The 22,935-nt window shown below is 45.5% G+C and overlaps 1 protein-coding gene across 1 annotated transcript in view; it reads left to right on the top strand.

The window, feature by feature from the left end:
- The window catches only part of LOC132829169 (tyrosine-protein kinase JAK2-like), a 115,906-nt gene that overhangs the window by 30,372 nt on the left and 62,599 nt on the right, over positions 1-22,935 (top strand). The window contains exons 2-4 of the mRNA XM_060846514.1: positions 9,157-9,374; positions 14,000-14,123; positions 21,312-21,429. Coding sequence (XP_060702497.1) covers positions 9,182-9,374; positions 14,000-14,123; positions 21,312-21,429 — 435 coding nt within the window. The 5' untranslated portion in view covers positions 9,157-9,181. The remainder of the gene's footprint in view (positions 1-9,156; positions 9,375-13,999; positions 14,124-21,311; positions 21,430-22,935) is intronic.

The following is a 22,935-nucleotide window of genomic DNA, read 5'->3' on the forward strand; positions in this document are numbered from 1 at the left end:
TGAGGATGTGACAAAACATGTTGATGAAGGTCGAGCAGTGGATGTAGTGTACATGGATTTTAGCTTTTGATAAGGTTTCCCATGGTAGGCTCATTCAGAAAGTAAGGAGACATGGGGTAGAGGGAAATCTGGCTGTCTGGATACAGAATTGGCTGGCCCATGGAAGACAGAGAGTGGTGGTAGATGGAGCATATTCAGCCTGGAACTCGGTGACCAGTGATGTTCCATGGGATTTGTTCTGGGACCTCTGCTCTTTGTGATTTTTATAAAAATAACTTGGATGAGGAAGTGGAAGGGTAGGTTAGTAAATGTGCCAATGACACGAAGGTTGGTGAAGTCATGGATAGTGTGGAGGGCTGCAACAGGACAGTGATAGGATCCAGAACTGGGCCGATAGGTGGCAGATTGAGTTTAGCCTGGAAAAATGTGAAGTGATTCACTTTGGAAGGTTAAATTTGAATGCAGAATACAGGGTTAAAGGCAGGATTCTTGGCAATGCGGAGGAACAGTGGGACCTTGGGGTCCATATCCATAGATCCCTCAATGTTGCCTAGCAAATTGATAGGATTGTTAATCAGGCATGTGGTGTGTTGGATTTCATTAGCAGGGGGATTAAGTTTAAGAGCCATGAGGTTGTGCTGCAGCTCTATAGAGCCCTGGTTAGACCACACTTGGAATATTTAAGCCACTCTTAGACAGACACATTGATGATAGTAAAATGTTGGAAATGTAGGTTATTTTGATCTTAGTGTAATATAAAAGATCGACACAACATCGAGGGCCGAAAGCCCTGTACTGTGCTGTACTGTTCCATGTTCTATGTAATCAAATTTTTCAAAGCTTTAAAAGGAGTTGCTAGGGTATATGCGGTAACCATAGGCAGCATTGTTAGTCTTCCTGGGGGTAGTCTGTCAGAGGTGGGATTGAGGGTGTAATGGTGGTGGATATCCAAATGCAGTAATTATAGGCCTGCCAAAATCTGTAGGAGGTGGTTGACTGGGATGTTTCAGACAGTAGCTCTGTTACTGAAGGCAGAAATGGCCAGTTTAGTGCCTTCAGAAAACCTCTGGTGTCATCGAGTCATAGAGTTATAAAGCATGAAAACAGGCCCTTTGGCCCAACTCATCCATGCTGACTAGGTTTCTCAAATTAAACTGGCCCCAGTTGCCTGCATTGAGTCTACATCCCTCTAAAGCTTTCCTATCCGTGTATTGGTCTAAATGATCTTTAAATGCTGTAATTGTGCCCACCTTCACCACTTCCTCTGGCAGTTTGTTCCACATACACAGCACCCTCTATGTAAAGGGTTGCCCCTTAGGTCCTTTTTAAATACTTCCCCTTTCACCCTAAATCGATGCCCTCTAGTTCTGGACTCCCCCAGCCCAGAGAAAAGACTTTGGACATTTACCCTGTCTATGCCCCTCATGATTTAAAAAATCTCAAAAAGGTCACCCCTCAGCCTCCGACGCTTCAGGGGAAAAGTCCCAGCTCATTCAGTCTCTCCTTAAAACTCAAACCATCCTCGTAAATCTTTATTACACCCTTTCCAGTTTAATACAATCTGTCAGAATTAAAGTTTAAAGTAACTATTACTGCAACATCCCTGTTATCCAATATGCAAGCATCTGGAATTCTCATGTACTTCAGTAAGGCATTCGACAAAGTTCCCCATGGGAGACTGATTAACAAGGTTAGATCTCACGGAATACAGAGAGAACTAGCCACTTGGATACAGAACTGGCTCAAAGGCAGAAGACAGAGGATGGTGATGGAGGATTGTTTTTCAGACTGGAGGCCTGTGACCAGTGGAGTGCCACAAGGATCAGTGCTGGGTCCACTACTTTTTGTCATTTACATAAATGATTTGGATGCGAGCATAAGAGGTATAGTTAATAAGTTTGCAGATGACACCAAAATTGGAGGTGTAGTGGACAGCGAAGAAGGTTACCTCAGATTACAACAGGATCTGGACCAGATGGACCAATGGGCTGAGAAGTGGCAGAGGGAGTTTATTTCAGATAATTGTGAGGTGCTGCTTTTGGGAAAGTAAATCTTAGCAGGACTTATACACTTAATGGTAATGTCCTAGGGAGTGTTGCTGAACAAAGAGACCTTGGAGTGCAGGTTCATAGCTCCTTGAAAGTGGAGTCGCAGGTAGATAGGATAGTGAAGAAGGCATTTGCTATGCTTTCCTTTATTGGTAAAAACAATGACTGCAGATGCTGGAAACCAGATTCTGGATCAGTGGTGCTGGAAGAGCACAGCAGTTCAGGCAGCAGCCAAAGTGCAGCTAAATTGACGTTCCGGCAAAAGCCCTTCATCAGGAATAAAGGCAGAGAGCCTGAAGCGTGGAGAGATAAGATTAGATTACTTACAGTAGTGGAAACAGGCCCTTCGGCCCAACAAGTCCACGCCGACCCGCCGAAGCGCAACCCACCCATACCCCTACATTTACCCCTTACCTAACACTACGGGCAATTTAGCATACCAATTCACCTGACCCGCACATCTTTGGACTGTGAGAGGAAACCGGAGCACCCAGAGGAAACCCACGCAGACACGGGGAGATAGAGGAGGGTGGGGGTGGGGAGAAAGTAGCATAGAGTACAATAGGTGAGTGGGGGAGGGGCTGAAGGTTATAAGTCAGGGAGGAGAGGTGGAGTGGATAGGTGGAAAAGGAGCTAGGCAGGTAGGACAAGTCTGGTCAAGTCATGGAGACAGTGCTGAGCTGGAAGTTTGGAACTAGGATGAGGTGGGGGAAGGAGAAATGAGGAAACTGTTGAAGTCCACATTGAAGCCCTGGGGTTGAAGTGTTCCAAGGCGGAAGATGAGGCGTTCTTCCTCCAGACGTCTGGTGGTGAGGGAGCGGCGGTAAGGAGGCCCAGGACCTCCATGTCCTCGGTAGAGTGGGAGGAGGAGTTGAAATGTTGGGCCACGGGGTGGTGTGGTTGATTGGTGCGGGTGTCCCGGAGATGTTCCCTAAAGCGCTCTACTATGAGGTGCCCAGTCTCCCCAATGTAGAGGAGACCGCATCGGGAGCAAAGGATACAATTAATGATATTAGTGGATTTGCAGGTAAAACTTTGATGGATGTGGAAGGCTTCTTTAGGGCCTTGGATAGAGGTGAGGGAGGAGGTGTGGGCACAGGTTTTACAGTTCCTGTGGTGGCGGGGAAAGTGCCAGGATGGGAGGGTGGGTTGTAGGGGGGCGTGGACCTAACCAGGTAGTCACAGAGGGGACGGTCTTTGTGGAAGGCGGAAAGGGGTGGGGAGGGAAATGTATCCCTGGTGGTGAGGTCTTTTTGGAGGTGGCGGAAATGTCAGCGGATGATTTGGTTTATGCGAAGGTTGGTAGGATGGAAGGTTAGCACCAGGGGCGTTCTGTCCTTGTTACGGTTGGAGGGGTGGGGTCTGAGGGCGGAGGTGCGGAATGTGGACGAGATGCATTGGAGGGCAGCTTTAACCACGTGGAAAGGGAAATTGCGGTCTCTAAAAAAGGAGGCCATCTGGTGTGTTCTATGGTGGAAGTGGTCCTCCTGAGAGCAGATACGGCGGAGGCGGAGGAATTGGGAATACGGGATGGCATTTTTGCAAGAGGTAGGGTGGGAAGAGATGCAATCCAGGTAGCTGTGGGAGTCGGTGGGTTTGTAAAAAATGTCAGCGTCAAGTCGGTCGTCATTAATGGAGATGGGGAGGTCCAGGAAGGGGAGGGAAGTGTCAGAGATGGTCCAGGTAAATTTAAGGTCAGGGTGGAATGTGTTGGTGAAGTTGATGAATTGCTCAACCTCCTCGTGGGAGCACGAGGTGGCGCCAATGCAGTCATCAATGTAGCGGAGGAAGAGGTGGGGAGTGGTGCCGGTGTAATTACGGAAGATCAACTGTTCTACGCAGCCAACAAAGAGACAGGCATAGCTGGGGCCCATACGTGTGCCCATGACTACCCCTTTGGTCTGGAGGAAGTGTGAGGAATCGAAGGAGAAATTGTTAAGGGTGAGGACCATTTTGGCCAAACGAATGAGAGTGTCGGTGGAAGGGTACTGTTGGGGACGTCTGGAGAGGAAAAAACGGAGGGCTTGGAGGCCCTGGTCATGGAGTATGGAGGTGTAGAGGGATTGGATATCCATGGTGAAGATGAAGTGTCGGGGACCGGGGAAACAAAAGTCTTGGAGGAGGTGGAGGGCGTGGGTGGTGTCTCAAACGTATGTGGGGAGTTCCTGGACTAGGGGGGATAGGACAGTGTTGAGGTAGGTAGAGATGTTTACTCATTTCTCCTTCCCCCACCTCACCCTAGTTCCAAACTTCCCACTCAGCACTGTCCCCATGACTTGTCCGGACTTGTCCTAGCTGCCTAGCTCCTTTTCCACCTATCTACTCCACCCTCTCCTCCCTGACCTATCACCTTCATCCCCTCCCCCACTCACCTATTGTACTCTATGCTACTTTCTCCCCACCCCCACCCTTCTCTAGCTTATCTCTCCATGCTTCAGGCTCTGCCTTTATTCCTGATGAAGGGCTTTTGCCCGAAACGTCGTTTTCGCTGCTCCTTGGCTGCTGCCTGAACTGCTGTGCTTCTCCAGCACCACTAGTGGGCGGCACGGTGGCACAGTGGTTAGCACTGCTGCCTCACAGCGCCAGAGACCTGGGTTCAATTCCCGACTCAGGTGACTGACTGTGTGGAGTTTGCACGTTCTCCCCATGTCTGCGTGGGTTTCCTCCGGGTGCTCCGGTTTCCTCCCACAGTCCAAAGATGTGCGGGTCAGGTGAATTGGCCATGCTAAATTGCCCGTAGTGTTAGGTAAGGGGTAAATGTAGGGGTATGGGTGGGTTGCGCTTCGGCGGGTCGATGTGAACTTGTTGGGCCGAAGAGCCTGTTTCTACACTGTAAGTAATCTAATCTAATCTAATCCAGAATTTCCTTTATTGGTCAGAGTATTGAGTACAGGAGTTGGGAGGTCATGTTGCGGCTGTACAGGACATTGGTTAGGCCACTGTTGGAATATTGCATGTAATTTTGGTCTTCTTCCTATCAGAAAGATGTTGTGAAACTTGAAAGTGTTTAGAAAAGATTTACAAGGATGTTGCCAGTATTGGAGGATTTGAGCTATAAGGAGTGACTGAACAGGCTGGGGCTGTTTTCCCTGGAGTGTCGGAGGCTGAGGGGTGACCTTATAGAGGTTTACAAAATTATGAGGGGCATGGATAGGGTAAATAGGCAAAATCTTTTCCCTGGGGTCGGGGAGTCCAGAACTAGAGGGCATAGGTTTAGGGTGAGAGGGGAAAGATATAAAAGAGACCTACGGGGCAACTTTTTCAAGCAGAGGGTGGTACGTGTATGGAATGAGCTGCTAGAGGAAGTGGTGGAGGCTGGTACAATTGCAACATTTAAGAGGCATTTGGATGGATTTATGAATAGGAAGGGTTTGGAGGGATATGGGCCAGGTGCTGGCAGGTGGGACTAGATTGGGAACACCACTTGTTACCGGCTGCCATCCTGAGAAAAACCCTTCTATCCCCACTCTCTGCTTTCTGCCAGACATGATAGCACCTTGCCTCTAATACCATGGGACCTTATTTTACTCAGTAGCCTCCTGTGCGGCACCTTGTCAAAGGCCTTCTGGAAACATCCATTGGCTCTCATTGATCTAACCTGCTTGTTACCTCCTCAAAGAATTCTAGCAGATTTGTCAGGCATGACCTCCCCTTGATGAAACCATGCTGACTTAGCCCTATTTTACCATACACTTTCAAGTATTCAGAAATCACATCCATCACAATGTCTTCCAGGATCTTACCCATGACTGAGGTTAGGCTAATCAGCCTATAATCTCCTATCTTTTGCCTTGCTCCCTTCTTAAACAGGGAGCACTGGTCATACTGGAGTTCATTTTGAAGTACACAAGGTAAGTTGGATCACATTATCCCTACTGGAAGTCCAGGAACTATGCACTGCAGTCAGGCTTACAAACTGTGAGCAGTTTAGGCCTATACGCTCTGGAGTTTAGAAGATTGAGAGGAAATCTAATTGAGACATATGAAATGCTAAAGGGGATTGACAAAATAGACATAGGAAGGATATAGAGAGATGTAGGAGTGCAGGCACACAGTTCATTGAAAGTTTCATCACAGACAGACAGTATGGTGGACAAGGTGTTTGGTATCCTTGCCTTTATTGCTCAGGCCATTGAGTATAGGAGTTGGGACATCATGTTGTGGTTGTGCAGGATGCTGGTGAGGCCATTGTTGGAGTACTGTGTAAAGTTCTGGTTGCCATGCTATAGGAAGGATATTACTAAGTTGGAGAGGGTTCAGATTTCCCCCTACATGAGTGAACGTACAGGTTTTAGAACAATCACCAATAGTTTCCAGAGAGATTGGAACCAGGTAGATATCTTCTAGGAGAAAGTGAGGACTGCAGATGCTGGAGATCAGAGCTGAAAATGTGTTGCTGGAAAAGCGCAGCAGGTCAGGCAGCATCCAAGGAGCAGGAGAATCGACGTTTCGGGCATGAGCCCTTCTTCAGGAATGAGGAGAGTATGCCAAGCAGGCTAAGATAAAAGGTAGGGAGGAGGAACTTGGGAGAGGGGCATTGGAAATGCGATAGGTGGAAGGAGGTTAAGGTGAGGGTGATAGGTCGGAGTGGAGGTGGGGGCTGAGAGGTCAGGAAGAAGATTGCAGGTTAGGAAGATGGTGCTGAGTTCGAGGGTTGGGACTGAGACAAGGTGAGGGGAGGGGAAATGAGGAAACTGGAGAAATCTGAGTTCATCCCTTGTGGTTGGAGGGTTCCTGGGCGGAAGATGAGGCACTCTTCCTCCAGCCATCGTGTTGCTATGGTCTGGCGATGGAGGAGTCCAAGGACTTGCATGTCCTTGGTGGAGTGGGAGGGGGAGTTGAAGTGTTGAGCCACTGGGTGGTTGGGTTAGTTGGTCCAGGTGTCCCAGAGATGTTCTCTGAAACGTTCTGCAAGTAGGCGGCCTGTTTCCCCAATATAGAGGAGGCCACATTGGGTGCAGCAGATGCAGTAAATAGTGTGTATGGAGGTGCAGGTGAGTTTGTGGTGGATATGGAAGGATCTCTTGGGGCCTTGGAGGGAAGTGAGGGGGGAGGTGTGGGCGCAAGTTTTGTATTTCTTGCGGTTTCAGGCAAAGGTGCCGGGAGTGGAGGTTGGGTTGGTGGAGGGTGTGGACCTGACGAGGGAGTCACGGAGGGAGTGGTCTTTTCGGAACGCTGATAGGGGAGGGGAGAGAAATATATCCCTGGTGGTGGGGTCCGTTTGGAGGTAGCGGAAATGACGACAGATGATGTGATGTATATGGAGGTTGGTGGGGTGGTAGGTGAGGACCAGTGGGGTTCTGTCCTGGTGGTGATTGGAGGGGTGGGGCTCAAGGGAGGAGGAGTGGGAAGTGGAGGAGATGCGGTGGAGAGCATCATCGATCACGTCTGGGGGGAAATTGCGGTCTTTGAAGAAGGAGGCCATCTGGGTCGTTCGGTATTGGAACTGGTCCTCCTGGGAGCAGATGCGGCGGAGACAAAGGAATTGGGAATATGGGATGACGTTTTTACAAGGGGCAGGGTGGGAGGAGGTGTAGTCTAGGTAGCTGTGTGAGTCGGTCAGTTTATAGTAAATGTTTGTGTTGATACGGTCACCCGAGATAGAAATGGAAAGGTAATGGAGAGTCTGAGACGATCCAGGTAAATTTGAGGTCGGGTTGGAAGGTGTTGGTAAAGTGGATGAACTGTTCAACCTCTTCGTGGGAGCACGAGGCAGCGCTGATACAGTCATCGATGTAGCAAAGGAAAAGGTGGGGGGTGGTGCCAGTGTAGCTGTGGAAGATGGACTGTTCCACATATCCTATGAAGAGGCAGGCATAGCTGGCGCCCATGCGGGTGCCCATGGCTACTCCTTTGGTTTGGAGGAAGTGGGAGGATTGGAAAGAGAAATTGTTCAGAGTGAGGACCATTTCAGTCAGTCGAAGGAGTGTGTCAGTCGAAGGGTACTGGTTGGTGCGGCGGGAAAGGAAGAAGCGGAGGGCTTTGAGTCCTTCGTGATGGGGGATGGAGGTGTACAGGGACTGGATGTCCATGGTGAAGATAAGGCGTTGGGGACTGGGGAAGCGAAAATCATGGAGGAGGTGGAGGGCGTGGGTCGTAGATGTTGTTGACTGTGAGATCTCTGATTGGGGTAGTTAACCTGGGCCAGTCCGGAAGCCCTAGCAGACCACTATAAACAGGGATTCAGAATCTCCTCAGTTCAGGGACTGACTCTGAGCTGGCTGACCTCAGGCTGTGTTCTGTAAAGGGTGTCTTGGTGACGGGATACCAGCCTCTGTGCAGTTTCATAGCTTCCCTTACTGAGACGAGCTTTATTTCCCTGATTCATTACTTGAGTTTAAATTTAATCAGTGGCAGTGGATGGATTCCAACCCTGCATCCCCATGGATCTCTTGATTACTAATCCATTGATATAACCTCTGCACCACAATTTCTCCCCATTAAACATGCTTAAGAGTGGAGTACTCACAGCTCACTGTGCTGGAGAATACCAGAGACCCTCAGCTTTCCATTGCAGCCATTGCTCCTCAGCTCAGTCCAGAACATCTTGAAACTAACAACCTCCTCCTTCTAATCTCACCGGTCAGGAATCAATGAACTTATAGAACCTATCTGCTCCAGTTGTCAAAGAATTTCATAACTCTTAATGTGTTCACCTGTAAAACCAAGGAGAGAATGGCCTATTCTACTCCATGTAGCATTATATGATGGCGTACTTGGACTGTTAATCCAGAGATTCTGGAAATGTTCTGGGGATTTGGAAGCAAATCCTCACATGGCAGATGGTGGAATTTGAATTCAATAAAACAAAATCTGGAATTAAGGTGATGATGCTGAAACCATTGTTGATTGTTGGACATACCCATCTGGTTCATTAAAGTCCTTTAGGGAGGTAATTGGCATTCTTACTCAGTCTGGCCTACATGTGACTCCAGACCCACAGCAATGTAGTTGACTCTTAACTTCCCCCCTGGGTATTTAAGGATGGATAATAAATGCTGACCCAATCTCTCATCCCATGAATGAATTAAAACATTGTACAGTAGACAAATGGGTCTATTCATGAGAACTGATGGTGAAAGCGTTTTTTTTGGTCTTTCCTTTCCAGAGAAGAGACAGTTTCTTCGCTTTCCATGCCTCCGTTACCAACTTTTGGCGAAATGACCGCTCCGGAGGACGCAGGTCGGGAGGGGTCTCAATCAGAAGGTGTCGGACTGAAGGTCTATCTCTATCACCCTACGGCCCATCCGAGCGAAAGCACCTTGAAATTCTATTCTGGAGGGTACACAGCTGAAGAACTTTGTATTTCGGCAGCAAAGGCGAGCGGTAAGGACCATATCGGTTTTACTGTTGGCTCTGTGGAAAAGCTTTGAACCTGCTCAGGACTCTCCTGTCCATTCAACAGTACTCTACCTTAAACAACAAAGGCTTTCAACAAAACTACAGAGTAGTTCTTTTGGGAAGCTCTTTCAAGATTTTGATTCACGAGTCTGAATTTTCTTGCCCCATCATTGAGGGGGCTGCGAGGCTGGGGAGGGTGCAGTTCTGATAGAGGAGATGATATCTTCGTGGTGATGTCACTGGGCTAGTAATCCAGAACGCCTGGTTAATGTTCTGGGGATATAATTTCAAATCCCATCCTGGGATCCAGTGACATCTGTATCAACGAAAACCTGAATTTAAAACCTAGCCTGAAAGGGATGATGCAGCCATGATCAATGGTGGTAAAGTTCACTCAAGGCCTTTGAGGAAAACTGCCACCCTTACCTGGTCTGGCCTACATGCGACTCCAGAGTCACAGCAATGGAGTTGACTCTTAACTGTCCCCTGAAATGGTCTGGCAAGGCACCTATTATGAGGGCAACTAGGGATGGGCAATAAATGCTGACCCAGCCAACAGCACCCACATCTCATGAGTGAATAATAATATTAAAAAAAACTCCGGACAGACCATACAATCCCTGGAGCCCATTTCCCATTGATGCATGCTGCTCAGTTATCTGATCCTGTCTCTGGCCGTGGGGTATCACTGGCAATGCTGGTATTTATTACCCAGCTCCACTGCACAACTGCTAGCAAATCGACAAAACAGAGTGGGTTGTGAGACCACTTCGGGAGGTTGGGTGGAGGGTGGGTGGAGGGTGGGTGGAGGCTGGGGGAAGCAGTTCAATATCAAACTGGAATGGCGTATCTGACGGATCAGCTGAGAACAGCTGGTGACCTTCTCGAAAGGACATGAGCTAGGCTTTTTACAGCTTCATGGTCACTCCCACTGATAATGGATCGTTCTGTGTTAAAGTGATGATTCAATTAAAAACACAAAGGTGTTGGAGAGTCGCTCAGTGGGTCAGGCAACATCTGTGGAGAGAGAAACAGAGTTTCATGCGAGATCATTGGCCTAAAAGACTGCAGCATTGTCCATCTTTCAGATGAGATGCTGACCTCAGATATAAGTAGATTAGATTACTTACAGTGTGGAAACAGACCCTTCGGCCCAACAAGTCCACACTGACCCGCCGAAGTGCAACCCACCCATACGCTTGCCCCTTACCTAACACTATAGGCAATTTAGCATGGCCAATTCACCTGACCCACACATCTTTGGACTGTGGGAGGAAACCAGAGCAAACCCACGCAGACACGGGGAGAACATGCAAACTCCACACAGTCAGTCACCTGAGGTGGGAATTGAACCCAGGTCTCTGGCGTTGTGAGGCAGCAGTGCTAACCACCGTGCCACCCACAAAATACATAGGACATAGACCATTACAGCACAGTAACAGGCCCTTCAGCCCACAATGTTGTGCTGAACATGAAGCTGAATTAAACGAATACCTTCTGCCTTGCCCTTAGTCCATGTCCCTCCATTCCTTGCATTTTCATGTTCTTATCTAAGAGTCCCTTAGACACCCCTATCGTATCTGCTTCTACCACCACCCCCCGGCAGTCCGTTCCAGAGGAACAATATTCCAAGATGTTTCTCTGGGTAAAAAACTTGCCCCACACATCCTCTTTAAACTTTCCCCCCTAACCTTAAATGCATGCTCCCTAGTATTGGGCATTTCAACTCTGCGAAAAAAGATTCTGACCATCAACCCTATCAATACCTCTCATTATTTAATAGACTTCCATCAAGTCTCCCCTCAGCCTCCGCTGGTCCAGAGAAAACAGCCCAAGTTTTTCTAGCATCTCCTTATAACTCATAATGAGCTGCCTTTTCAAGAGGATGTAAAAACTCCCTTGTCTCAATTACAAAGAGGAGCTTGGGAATTTCTCGCTGGTGTCTGGAATAGAGCTAAGCATCACAGCAGCAGCGTTTTATCTCACTGCTCCTTGAAAAAGATTGTGTAGCATCAATCTTTCTCACATCACAGCAGTGAACTGTGCCTCCTTTAGTACAGATTCGTGGAGTTAAACCCTCATCCATCTTCTATTGGCTCATCACTGTTTTCTCACGTCTCTGTGAAGCATCTTGGAACGTTATTCCCCTGATTAAAAAGCTTCATAAATTCAAATTATTGTTACAGTATTTAACAAGCTGAATGCTGCAGGACCCAAAGGGTCAATCATAACCATTGATATGATAGCCCAGTTCACAAGATTAGATGACCCATACTCATGTGATTGACCCACTTTCAGGGAGTGCGATAACAAGCCCTCTAGTGCACAGCAAGATTTCGCAAACAGATGTGAGATCAATGATCATGAATTCTAGTTTTGGTGAGATTGGGCAGACCACAGCAGGAGAACATCCCGTTGCCCTCTGAACCTCAGAGGAACGTAGGCCGGTCCAAAGGATGCCTCTCTTTACAATGGGACAATCTCTCAGAGTCACAGTCAGGTTGCAGGATCCGAGCTAAAGCCCTCATGCCCTAGAGTGGGGCAATGTGCTAACACCAGGCTGAGTGCCACTTTCACAAGGGAATGAAGGTACCGCTGACTTCACATGCATTTACAAGGCCAGCACCTCACCAGCAGAAAGAGTCTACTGTATAGACTGCAGTGGTTCCTCAGGGCAGGACGCCACTAACTTCTCAAAGGCAATCTAACTGGGCAATAAATACTGGTCCAGCCTGCAACACTTACATCTTGTGAAAGAAATCTTAAAATATAACACCAATCAATGTTCAGAAGTCATATGACACCAGGTTATAGACCAACAGTTTTCATTGAAATCACAAGCTTTCAGAGCACTGTTCCTTTGTCAGGTGAAGTGTATGAAAATATCACAAGGTTAGCTAGTATTAGATCTTCAGTGGTTAAGCTCACAAGGAGAAATAGGGAGCTGAATCTAGGCATCACTTTAATGCTGGGATTTAGATTCTGATTTGCTTTTTTTCAAAAAGCACAACAATCTCAGCACGAGCTACAATGGATAGACTACTTGATGTATCATTGACCTTTGCTTTACATTTGGAGACTCTGGACCTATTGAAATTAATGTGGTGACTGGTAAAACTGGTATTTATTTACATGTACTTTGTGAAAATTAACCACTTGTACTGGAACATTGTAACGATTGGAGGGGTTTGTTGATGACATGAGTTTAGAAGCTATCCGGGACTGGACTGATGAGGCTCTAGGATGAATCAACATGGTTGGTTGATGTGTTCACTCACTGGTCAAAACCCAACCCTGTTTCATTCCTTAAATTGGACTCCTGCATCAAAATTTCACAGAATTGAATAATTGTTTGATTGGTTGGTGAATTGATTGATTGTTGAGACATACAGTATCTCAAAACAGGTTAAGTCCAGGAGGAGGCCATTCAGCCCAACAAGTCTGTCCAGGCTGTCTGCAAGAGCACCTCAGCTCCCCTGCTGTTACTCTTTCTGCAAAGTCCCTATATCTTTTTATTTTCCTTCAGGTCCTTTGCCAACTTCCATTTGAAAGCCGTTTTTACCTCTCTGTCCCCTCTGGTTCTTTTCCCAACTCACTTGGTCTGGTTCTCAATTCTTCATCAATGGAAACTGTTACTCCTTGTCTGTTCTGTCCAGGTCCCTCATGATTTTGAACACTCCTATAAACTCTGCACTCAACCTCCTGTTCCCAAAGGTAAACAGCCTCTGCTCCTCTGAGCTGTCCACTCAACTGAAGTCCCATCTCCCTGGAAACATTCTCCCTTCATCTGAAACCTCCTGCAGTACCCAAAACCTCTGAGGTATCTGTTCTCCTCTCATTCTGGCCTTATGTCCATTTTTGAGCATAGTCGCTCCACTGCTGAGGACCGCAGATACCCAGAGAGTCCACTCAGTGACTTTCAGTTCCACGGTCATGGCTAATTCCAGATCTCAGAGGTTCACACAAGGGGATTTAGAGGGAATGTCGGCTGCCTGAACCCCAAACTCTGGAATTCCGTCACTACACCCCTCCAGCCTCGGTCTCATTTGTTTAAGTCACTTTTTAAAAGCCCTCTTTGATCAACCTTTTGGTTATCTGACTTAACATCTGCTTACGCCATTTACTGTCTTATTTGATTTGATAATGTTCCTGCATCACGTTAAAGGCACTATCAATAAATTGCTTAAAAGCAAAATATTGTGGATGCTGGAAATCTGAAACAAACATAGAGAATACTGGAGAATCTCAGCAGATCTGGCATTATCTTTGGAGAGAGAAACAGAGTTAACATTTTGAGTTGATAAGAAGGGTTCTGATATTCTGAAGAAGAGTCATACAGGAATCAAAAGATCAACTTTACCTCTATCTCCAAAGACCTACTGAGTTTCTCTAGCTCTTTTTGTGTGTTGATTTTGTCATTGCTATAAAATCTCTTCCTCTCCCTCTCTGAAGTATTTGCAGCCTTCCTATAGTTCTGAACATTTAGCTCCGAGCGCCAATTTCCCTTTCAACCGAGACAATCAACTTTGAATCTTCTTTTAGCACTTTGTCTCAGTCCTTTGCCCTTTCTGTCTTTGATGTTTGGATATTTTGATCTCTCCCCAACACAGGTATTCAGCCAGTCTACAGCAGCCTTTTCGCCCTCGCAACTGAAGATCTGCAAGTGTGGTACCCTCCCAGTCACATTTTCCAAGTCGATGGATCCAATCCACAAGTTGTCCTATACCGGATTAGGCAAGTTGTGAAATATTGTATTCTTATTGTGGGCACTAATGGTCAGTATAATGTTGAGAAATGGTCCTTATCACTGGCCCATGAAAGAGGAAGGTTTTCATTTCCACAGCACCTTTCACAATCTCCATACTGCTCCAAAGATCTTTGATGATAATGAGATATTTTTAGAAGTGCAGTCATTGTTGGGGAGCAGTGGATAGTGTCTCAACCTCTGAGCTAAAAGCTCTGGGTTCACATCCCACTCCAGGGCTTAGAAGTCAAGCCAATAGCTTGATTAACTGCTTGTAAATCTTCCAACACAAGCCAATGGCAGAAGATTTCTAGCCAACCATCTGCAGAAAGCAAAGGGCCATTTTATTGCTGTACTGCTATAACCATAGACCAACACAGAAGTCCCTGAATTACAAACAAATAAATCAAAATATTGTGGATGCTGGAATTTTGAAATAAAAGCAGAAAGTGCTGGAGAAATTCAGCGGGTCTGTCAACATCTGTGGTGACAGAAACAGGAGATCTTGGTACCAGATGAGGGAGAGACTTTGTTGTAATGTAGAAAACGTAGCATGCAATTTCTGCACAGCAAGTTCCCACAAACAGCAATGGAATAAGACGTCTTTTATTTTGTATGATATTGTTTCAGAATTAAACATTGGTTATAACACTTTTTCTTTTTAATTTTGTTCATTGGATGTTGGTGTCAGTGGCAACAGTTATTGCCCAGAGGGCAGCAAAGACTTAGCCACGTTGCTGAGGGGGTCTTGCGTCACGAGTGGGCCAGACCATGTAAGGGCCACAGATTTCCTTCCCGAGAGGATATCAGTGAACCAGATGGGCTTTTACTCAACAGTAGGTCATTTGGGTCTTGCTGGTCAGGTATACAACTGCATCATGTCAGATATTGAATATAACACTGAAAAAGAATAAGAGATACTTATATGTTTTTTGATGCATTTACTTTTGAATGCTGGTTTGTGTTACCAGCTACTTCATGCACTTTTCATGAATTAAATTTAATTTCAACAGGAACCATCAAAGACAGACTTCCTCTCCCCCCCCCACCATTTTCAGGAATGACTTTATAGCACGGCGAGTAAACAATAAACCCGAAAACTTCTTAGAATGCACTTTGTTTTATTTCTGCTTCTAAATGCTGGTCATTTAAAGGCCATTGGCTGCTGTGAAAATCATTTCTGTTTTCCTATTCATGAGCTGAGAGGAGCTTTAGGCCAATGTTGAGATTGAATGAGTGGAATCAAAATTGAGGTAAACCAGAAAGTGAAGCCAAATCTGTCTTTGGAATGGCTGCATGTAGGAAAAAGTGCAGCATTAGTTTTATTTTCATGTAACACACTCTCCATGTGTGACACAACAACACTCTGTATTTCTTTAGCTCCAGAATGCTTTGCAGAAGCTTAATCAAATGGAAATTAATGATGAGTGACATGAGGCAATACAAGCACACTCTCTCGAAACCAGAAAAATGTAGAAAATAGGAGAAGCCTTGGGCTGTTTAGCCCATCAAGCCTTCAATGTCATTCATTGTTATCACGTCTGATAACCCAACTCAGTCTCCTGTTCCTGCTTTCACCTCTTTGATCCCTTTAGCCCGAAAAGATACATCCTAATCCTACTTGAAAACATTCAATGTTTTGACCTCAACTGCTTTCGGTGGCAGAGAATTCTACAGGCTCCCCATTTTCTGGATGAAGACATTTCTCCTCATCTCAGACCTAAATTACCTACACTGTATCCTTAAACTGTGATCCCTGCTTCTGGGCTTCCTGGTTATCAGGAAAACCAACAGCTTCATAACATCGGTATTGTTGTCCTTGAATTTACCACATTTTGTGTCAACTGTTTTGGTCAGTAGTATCAGTTTGGGTGGGGTCAAGGGTCACTTAGAGCTTGTGAATAGACCATAGAGTCATAGAGGTGTACAGCATGGAAACAGATTCTTCGGCCCAATCCGTCCATGCCGACCAGATATCCCAACCCAGTCTAGTCCCACTTGCCAGCACCCGTCCCATATCCCTCCAAACCCTTCCTATTCATATACCCATCCAAATGCCTCTTAAATGTTGCAATTGTACCAGCCTCCACCACTTCGTCTGGCAGCTCATTCCATACACGTACCACCCTCTGCGTGAAAAGGTTGCCCCGTAGGTCTCTTTTATATCTTTCCCCTCTCACCCTAAACCTATGCCCTCTAGTTCTGGACTCCCCGACCCCAGGGAAAAGACTTTGCCTATTTATCCTATCCATGCCCCTCATAATTTTGTAAACCTCTATAAGGTCACCCCTCAGCCTCCGATGCTCCAGGGAAAACAGCCCCAGCCTGTTCAGCCTCTCCCTGTAACTTAAAACCTCCAGCCCTGGCAACATCCTTGTAAATCTTTTCTGAACCCTTTCAAGTTTCGCAACATCTTTCCAATAGGAAGGAGACCAGAACTGCATGTAATATTCCTATAGTGGCCTAACCAATGTCCTGTACAGCTGCAACATGACCTCCCAACTCCTGTACTCAATACTCTGACCAATAAAGGAAAGCATACCAAACACCTTTTTCACTATCCTATCAGCACCAAAAGAGTCAAGTCTAGCAACGTGCAGTACCCACCCAAATTATCCAGGTAAGTTGTCTTGTAACTGAATAAAAAAAAATTTTGGCACCTTTTATTAAAAAGTTGGTGAAGGCATAGCTCAAGTATTGTATGCAGTTCTGGAGAACTGCCTAATAAGACACTTCAGTTATGTGACAAAGTGAAGGCACTGTGATTATTTCTCCTTAGAGAGAAAATCCTAATGGAATATTTAAAAGAATTGTTTAAAATTGTGAGATAGTCACTTGGCGGTATAAAACTTGAGAATTGCTGAGAGAAAAAAATTCTATCGTGTACTCATCAGGACTGAAAAGCAAAAATACCAAATCTCACACTGAATAATGAGAAAATAATGACTTGTTGGCTATTGAATGGTAATTGGTTGAGACATTGCCATGCTGAATGCAGCAGGCAGCTAACTATCAATCTTTTATTTAAATTCAAATGAGGCAAGTTGGCTGTGGTTGGTCAGTGCAGTGGTATGGGATTGGCCATCCCTTATGTTTTTGTTAAAATTCAAGTCAGGAAGTTGACTATTTGGTCAGGGCATTGACAGCCAACCCCCAGGTTATTGATTGGTTGAAAAAGGTGCAATGTCTGGACATGTTTTGTCTGTATATAAATAGCTGGGCCTGTGCATGAATGTATCTAGCTCCATAAGTGCAGGTGAGACACACTGATGAGCCTGACTGATAATCTTAAACTGTTTATTATTGTGATTCTCTAGATAAGCAGGATTGTTTTTGGAATGTTGTCCAATCATGGACTCACATCTAATGTCAAACGTTGTGTTGTGAGTTTTGGCTGTTTGAATACAGTTAGTCATATAACCTACATAATTGGCATCACACCAACAATGAAATTCATACACCACAAAATTTCTGTGATCCACAACCTAGAGTCCACTGTGTTAGAATCATGCACCTGGTACATCATGGAGCACTGATTCAGTTGTTATAGTCCTATACTTTACAAGGGAGCTCTATAACTGACACATTACCACCCGAATATATTAATTCCTGAACCTGACATTTTACAATCCTATAATCTAAGATTCTGGTATCCTAACTCTGGCCAATAAATGAATTCTTTATTCATTTGTGGGATGTGGGCTTTGCTGATTAGGTCAGTATTATTGCCCATCCCTAATTGCCCAGCGGGCAGTTGAGAGTCAACCACATTACTGTGGGTCTGGAGTCACATGGAGGCCAAGTAAGATTAACAATTGTCTTCCCTAAAGGGCATTAGTGAACCCAATGGGTTGTTATCTGACAATTGGCAAATATTTCATGATTATAGCAAGGGTACATGAGTATAAGACTCTTACTTCCAGGGTTTTTTAAAAAATCGATTCAACTTCTGCCATCTGCCATAGCAGAATTAAGTCCTGGGCCCACTGGGTCTCTGGATTATTAATCTAATGATAACACCACCATATCACATTGTCTCTCCAAATCTGTTGCTGAATCTCAGAATGAGATGGATAACCTCACTGCTAACACCCTGCACCTTTGATTAACATCAAATCGAAAAGTAAAAGATTAGAATGAAGCAATGATAGCCTCGCAGTTGAGTTGTTACTCTTAACTGGAAGCATGGAGGGCAGATTTATTTGTATAAGATCGTAAACAGGAAATCTTACCCTGTTCACTATGTACAGAGATAAGCACTGTCATAACACACTCCTTCCTGTGTCCCAGTTAAAGATTAAAACAGAATAAATATCTTGACTCTGTTGACAGCATTGATCGCTTTCTAGATCCAGGGGGGATCGCCAAAATGTGACCCCATAATCCAGGGAGCATTGCACAGTCAAGAAGCACTGCTCTTCAAAAGAGAGGCCAAATGTGGATCTCTCTGTCTCTCTGTCTTTCTCTCTCTCTCTCTCGTTCTCTCTGGTTTTGATTATTGCAAAAAGTTCCAAAGCATTGTTCCCAAAGAAAGGATTAACATCTGGTAAACAGGAATCTCTCAAACAATACCTACCTTCAAAGAAATGTCATGGGCTATTTCACATTTTAAGCCTGTTTATTGAGAAATGTTCTGCCTCTTAACTCCACTCACCGACCTGCCTTAGCTCCATATCCTTTCGGATCCTTTTCAGCAAATGTCTATTAATCTCCGATTTAAAATGGTTAATCGCTGTTTGTGGGATCTTGCTATGCAGAACTTGAATGCTGTGGTTGCCAAATTGACAAATGTGAATTCATTTCACAAGCAAGTCACCGATCATTAAACGCTTCAGGAGATGCACTTTACTGAAACAAAAAGGAAACAGAAATTGCTGGAGAAATCCAACACGTCTGGCAGCATCTGTGGAGAGAAAGCAGAGATAACATTTCGGGTCCAGTGGCTCTTCATAAGAACCTGGTTGCAGACCTGCTAAGCTTCTCCAGAAATTCCTGTACTTGTTTCAGGTCTCAAGCATCCATAGTTCTTTGTTTTTCTTCATTTTTACTTCTTGGTTTTGTGAGGACACCGATTGATACCTGTTTAAAATTGGAACTGACCTGGATCTTCAGGTATCAAGAAGTGAAATTGTCAGCGTTCACATTCACTTGTCCTTGGAAGCTGACAACAACTTCACGAGTCCGTGAACATGCAATTAAATGTTCAAATCCAGAAGTTGCTGTCAGTCATTCTAAACATCAGCAGAAGGTGTTGTGGTTCACTCTGAGGATCACAGTCAATTAGAAATCACTGACCTGATGAAATTTTACACTCGTGAGCTCGTGACTCATTGTAAAGCCCTGTGATTTGTAACTGAACTTTCATGGACGCACTAAGCTCATAATCATGACGAAATACCATCACTTCCCCAGCAAGAGTAATGTAGCATTTGTTAAATGTCAAGTCTCTCTGTCGTGGCAAGAATTCTATATAGTTTTTAAATTAATAATCCTTAAAATTGTGTTTATTGTATTTTACCTTTACCTTCATCCTGTATGTAGGGTCCAAATATCTATTTTGCTTTTCACGAAATTGTAAAATTGAAACGACAATATACCCTGATTTTCGTCAATGTCATCACTTGCTTTCTTTGCTTGATAAGATTAATGCTGCTGGACAGCTGGAGATCCCCTTAAATCGATGCTAGACGTAAAATCTCGCAGTAAAGGGGAAATCATCACCTCAACAATCTCTAGACTTGGTTGAGTTGTTTTCTTAGAAGCCAGCAATAACCATGTTCATTTCAATTTTTTGTTTTGTAACTATTGTCATGGATGTGCAAAGATAAACGAAGGAAAGGGTGGAAGTAAACATCATAATTTGAGTATTGCTGAAGATGTCCATATTGCACTCATCAGGATAGTCACAAGAATGTCACAGTAAAGAGGAACAGCATTTTATCCTGTTTGAGAAGAGTGCTGATTGGTTGGCAAGTGACTAATTGGTGGAAGTGGTGCTGTTGAAAATGCACCAGTTAGTGATGGCTACTCACGCAGGTGGTACAACTCCCCTCCTGCTCCAAGAGTGCCATCCACCTTCACCTCCCTCTGTCTCATTCCAGGAGGAGAACAGCCCTCAATGGGGCAGGAAGAGTCAGTGATGGTGGTGGACTACCTAATAGTGGACTGCCTCACTCTTTTTAACAAGAGGATTCTGATGAGTGGGTGCCCCTGACTGGCTGACTGACTGTGCCCAAGCTCCTGGATAGGAAGAAGAGGCTGCCCTTGGCTGACTAAGCCAATATCCCCTGAGGGAATGCTATTTCCCTTGACTTAACAAACAGGAGAAGCTTCCTTCCTTTGTGGCTGTGCGAAAGACATGGCAATGCAGCAGCACTGTGAGCCTGGTTTCTTGGGACGAGGTGCAGTTTGCCAGAACACAAGGCAAGATTCCAGGTCGACTCAGAGAGGGTGAGAGCTAAAGGACAAGCGAACAGTCTGGAGATGCAGTCCAGTCCCCAGTCCAGTCCAGTCCGCGAGTTGGGTGTATCTCCTTGACTGCATAATGTCCTTGCTGTAACATTCCAACGATAGTTACTAGACCAAGGTAATGCACTGAAGTGCAGAAGCATCCTGCCAGTGGATCAGCGATAGGCTGCGAGGCTGGCACATGTAAGGTGCCAATGTTCATGGACATGGGTTCCATGTGGCTGATGCTCATGGACCATATGCCCTGAGATGTTAGTGCTTCGCGTCCAACATGGAGGTCCTTTGGAGCAAGCAATGAGCGAAAATCACTGGGTATCCGCTCTGACTTCCACATCAAGAATCTTTGTCCATTTTGCTGGTGCTAGGTAATATAACAGGAGGCTGTGTGTTAATGAGGCAAGGCTGGTGGGCCAATGGGCCTGTTCCTGTGCTGTATTGAATTAATATTGAAGATACACAGTTAATAAGGTCATCAACAAGCAATTATAATGCCCCTCCTCCACCACTGCCAAGTGAAGAGCTCCCACTGATGCCTGGGCCTTAGCTAGAAGGTGCAGTGAGTTGTTCCCATCATCGAGAGAGTGGACTTGCTGGACTTCTGCCACATTTCTCATCATAGCCCACATTGTTCAGGGGCACCCTATGGGGCCCAGCACTCCTTTCTGCATTGTAATGCTGATGGGTTCACCTTTCTCCCTCTCTCTATGTAGATTTTTCTTCCCGAATTGGTTTGGACAAGGCAGCAATAAATCCTATCGCTATGGTCTTACAAAGGAACACATTAACACTGTGTTGGATTACTCGGTCATCGACTACCTCTTTGCTCAGGTAAATGGGAATCTTTTATTGCTTAAGGAAGATGAAGCCGACAGGGATCTTTACAACTTTAGGGAATTTCTACTGAATTCTGGGATTATCAGTTGGACCCAAAAAGTCAAAGATTTCTGAGCATTGTCATGCAGGTTAATAAGGTCATTAAAACATGAAAATTCATGGAATTAATTTGAGGAGGGATTGAATTAAAAAGCAGTGAGGTCAGGGTAAACTTGAGTCATATCTTGGATAGACAACACTATGCATAGCTCAGGTCTTCCCTTACAGAAGAGAAATCGGACAGGACATTATGCTTTCCCATGGAGGCATTGGAAGAGGCTAGTGGAATCAGAATGGGTGGCATATGTTTTTCTTGCACCTGACCCCATCCCCAATTTTGCACATTGACTCAAGCATCAATTGGCCAATTCATGGTATTCACACAACGTTGACTCTCCTACTCCTCGGATGCTGCCTGACCGGCTGTGCTTTTCCAGCGCCACACTTTTTGACAATGGGAAAACTGACTAATTAGTATTTGGAATTAGGCTCCGTGTCCGTTTGCGGTTTCATAGAATCCCTACAGTGCAGCCATTCAGACCATCAAATCTGCACAACACTCTGAAACGCGTCACGCCCAGGCCAAACTCCTAACCCCGCATTTCCTCCAGCTAACTCACCTAACCTACACATCCCTGAACACTACAGGGCAACGTAGCATAGCCAATCCAATTCACATGCACACCTTGGGAATGTGGAAGGAAACTGGAGCACCTGCAGGAAACCCACGCAGACACGGGGTGAATATGCAAACTCGATGCACAGAGTCGCCTGAGGGTGGAATTGAACCCATGTCCCTGCTGTTGTGAGGCAGGTGTGCTAACCACTGAGCCACTGTGCCACCCCTTGTGTGTCCAAAGTGGGTCAGGAACCAGAAATTGGTTCTGGTTACTAATTTTAGAACCACTTTCTTTCTCTCCTTAATGACTATACCAGCCGATAAAACAGAGCAAATGAAGTCAGTGAACCAGAGTGGACTTTCGATCGACTTTTCCACCTCCTGATACTTGCTGTGTTCTTCCAGCCTCCTGTCTGTCTACCTTAGATTCCAGCATCTGCAGTTTCCTTTTGTCTCACCCAACGGGATAGCTTCCTGAGCTCTGTTTCTGGGGTTTGTCATAATGACTTGTGCCTGACCTCCGGAGGGTTTACTGAGCGTGACTGGCTGACCTAGTGGAGTCAGGCGTGCCAAGTTAGTAAATTTCCCAACTCGATTTACCCAGCTCAGCAGTGAAAATCAGACCCAAGGTATCGGTAATCTATTAGCAGTGCACTATCCAAAAAAAATAAAAGAACTGCAGATGCTGGAAATCTGTCCTGTTGACCTGTCTTCCGTTTCTTGTTCCAATATCATGTGCTTTAGTCATAGAATCCCATTCGGCCCATCAAGTCCACATTCTGAAGAGCACCCTACCTAGATCCATCCCCACTCAGCCTGCACATCTCTGGACACTTCAGGGC

The sequence above is a fragment of the Hemiscyllium ocellatum genome, chromosome 28 (genome assembly GCF_020745735.1).
Source record: "Hemiscyllium ocellatum isolate sHemOce1 chromosome 28, sHemOce1.pat.X.cur, whole genome shotgun sequence".
In the NCBI taxonomy this organism is placed as follows: Eukaryota; Metazoa; Chordata; class Chondrichthyes; order Orectolobiformes; family Hemiscylliidae; genus Hemiscyllium; species Hemiscyllium ocellatum.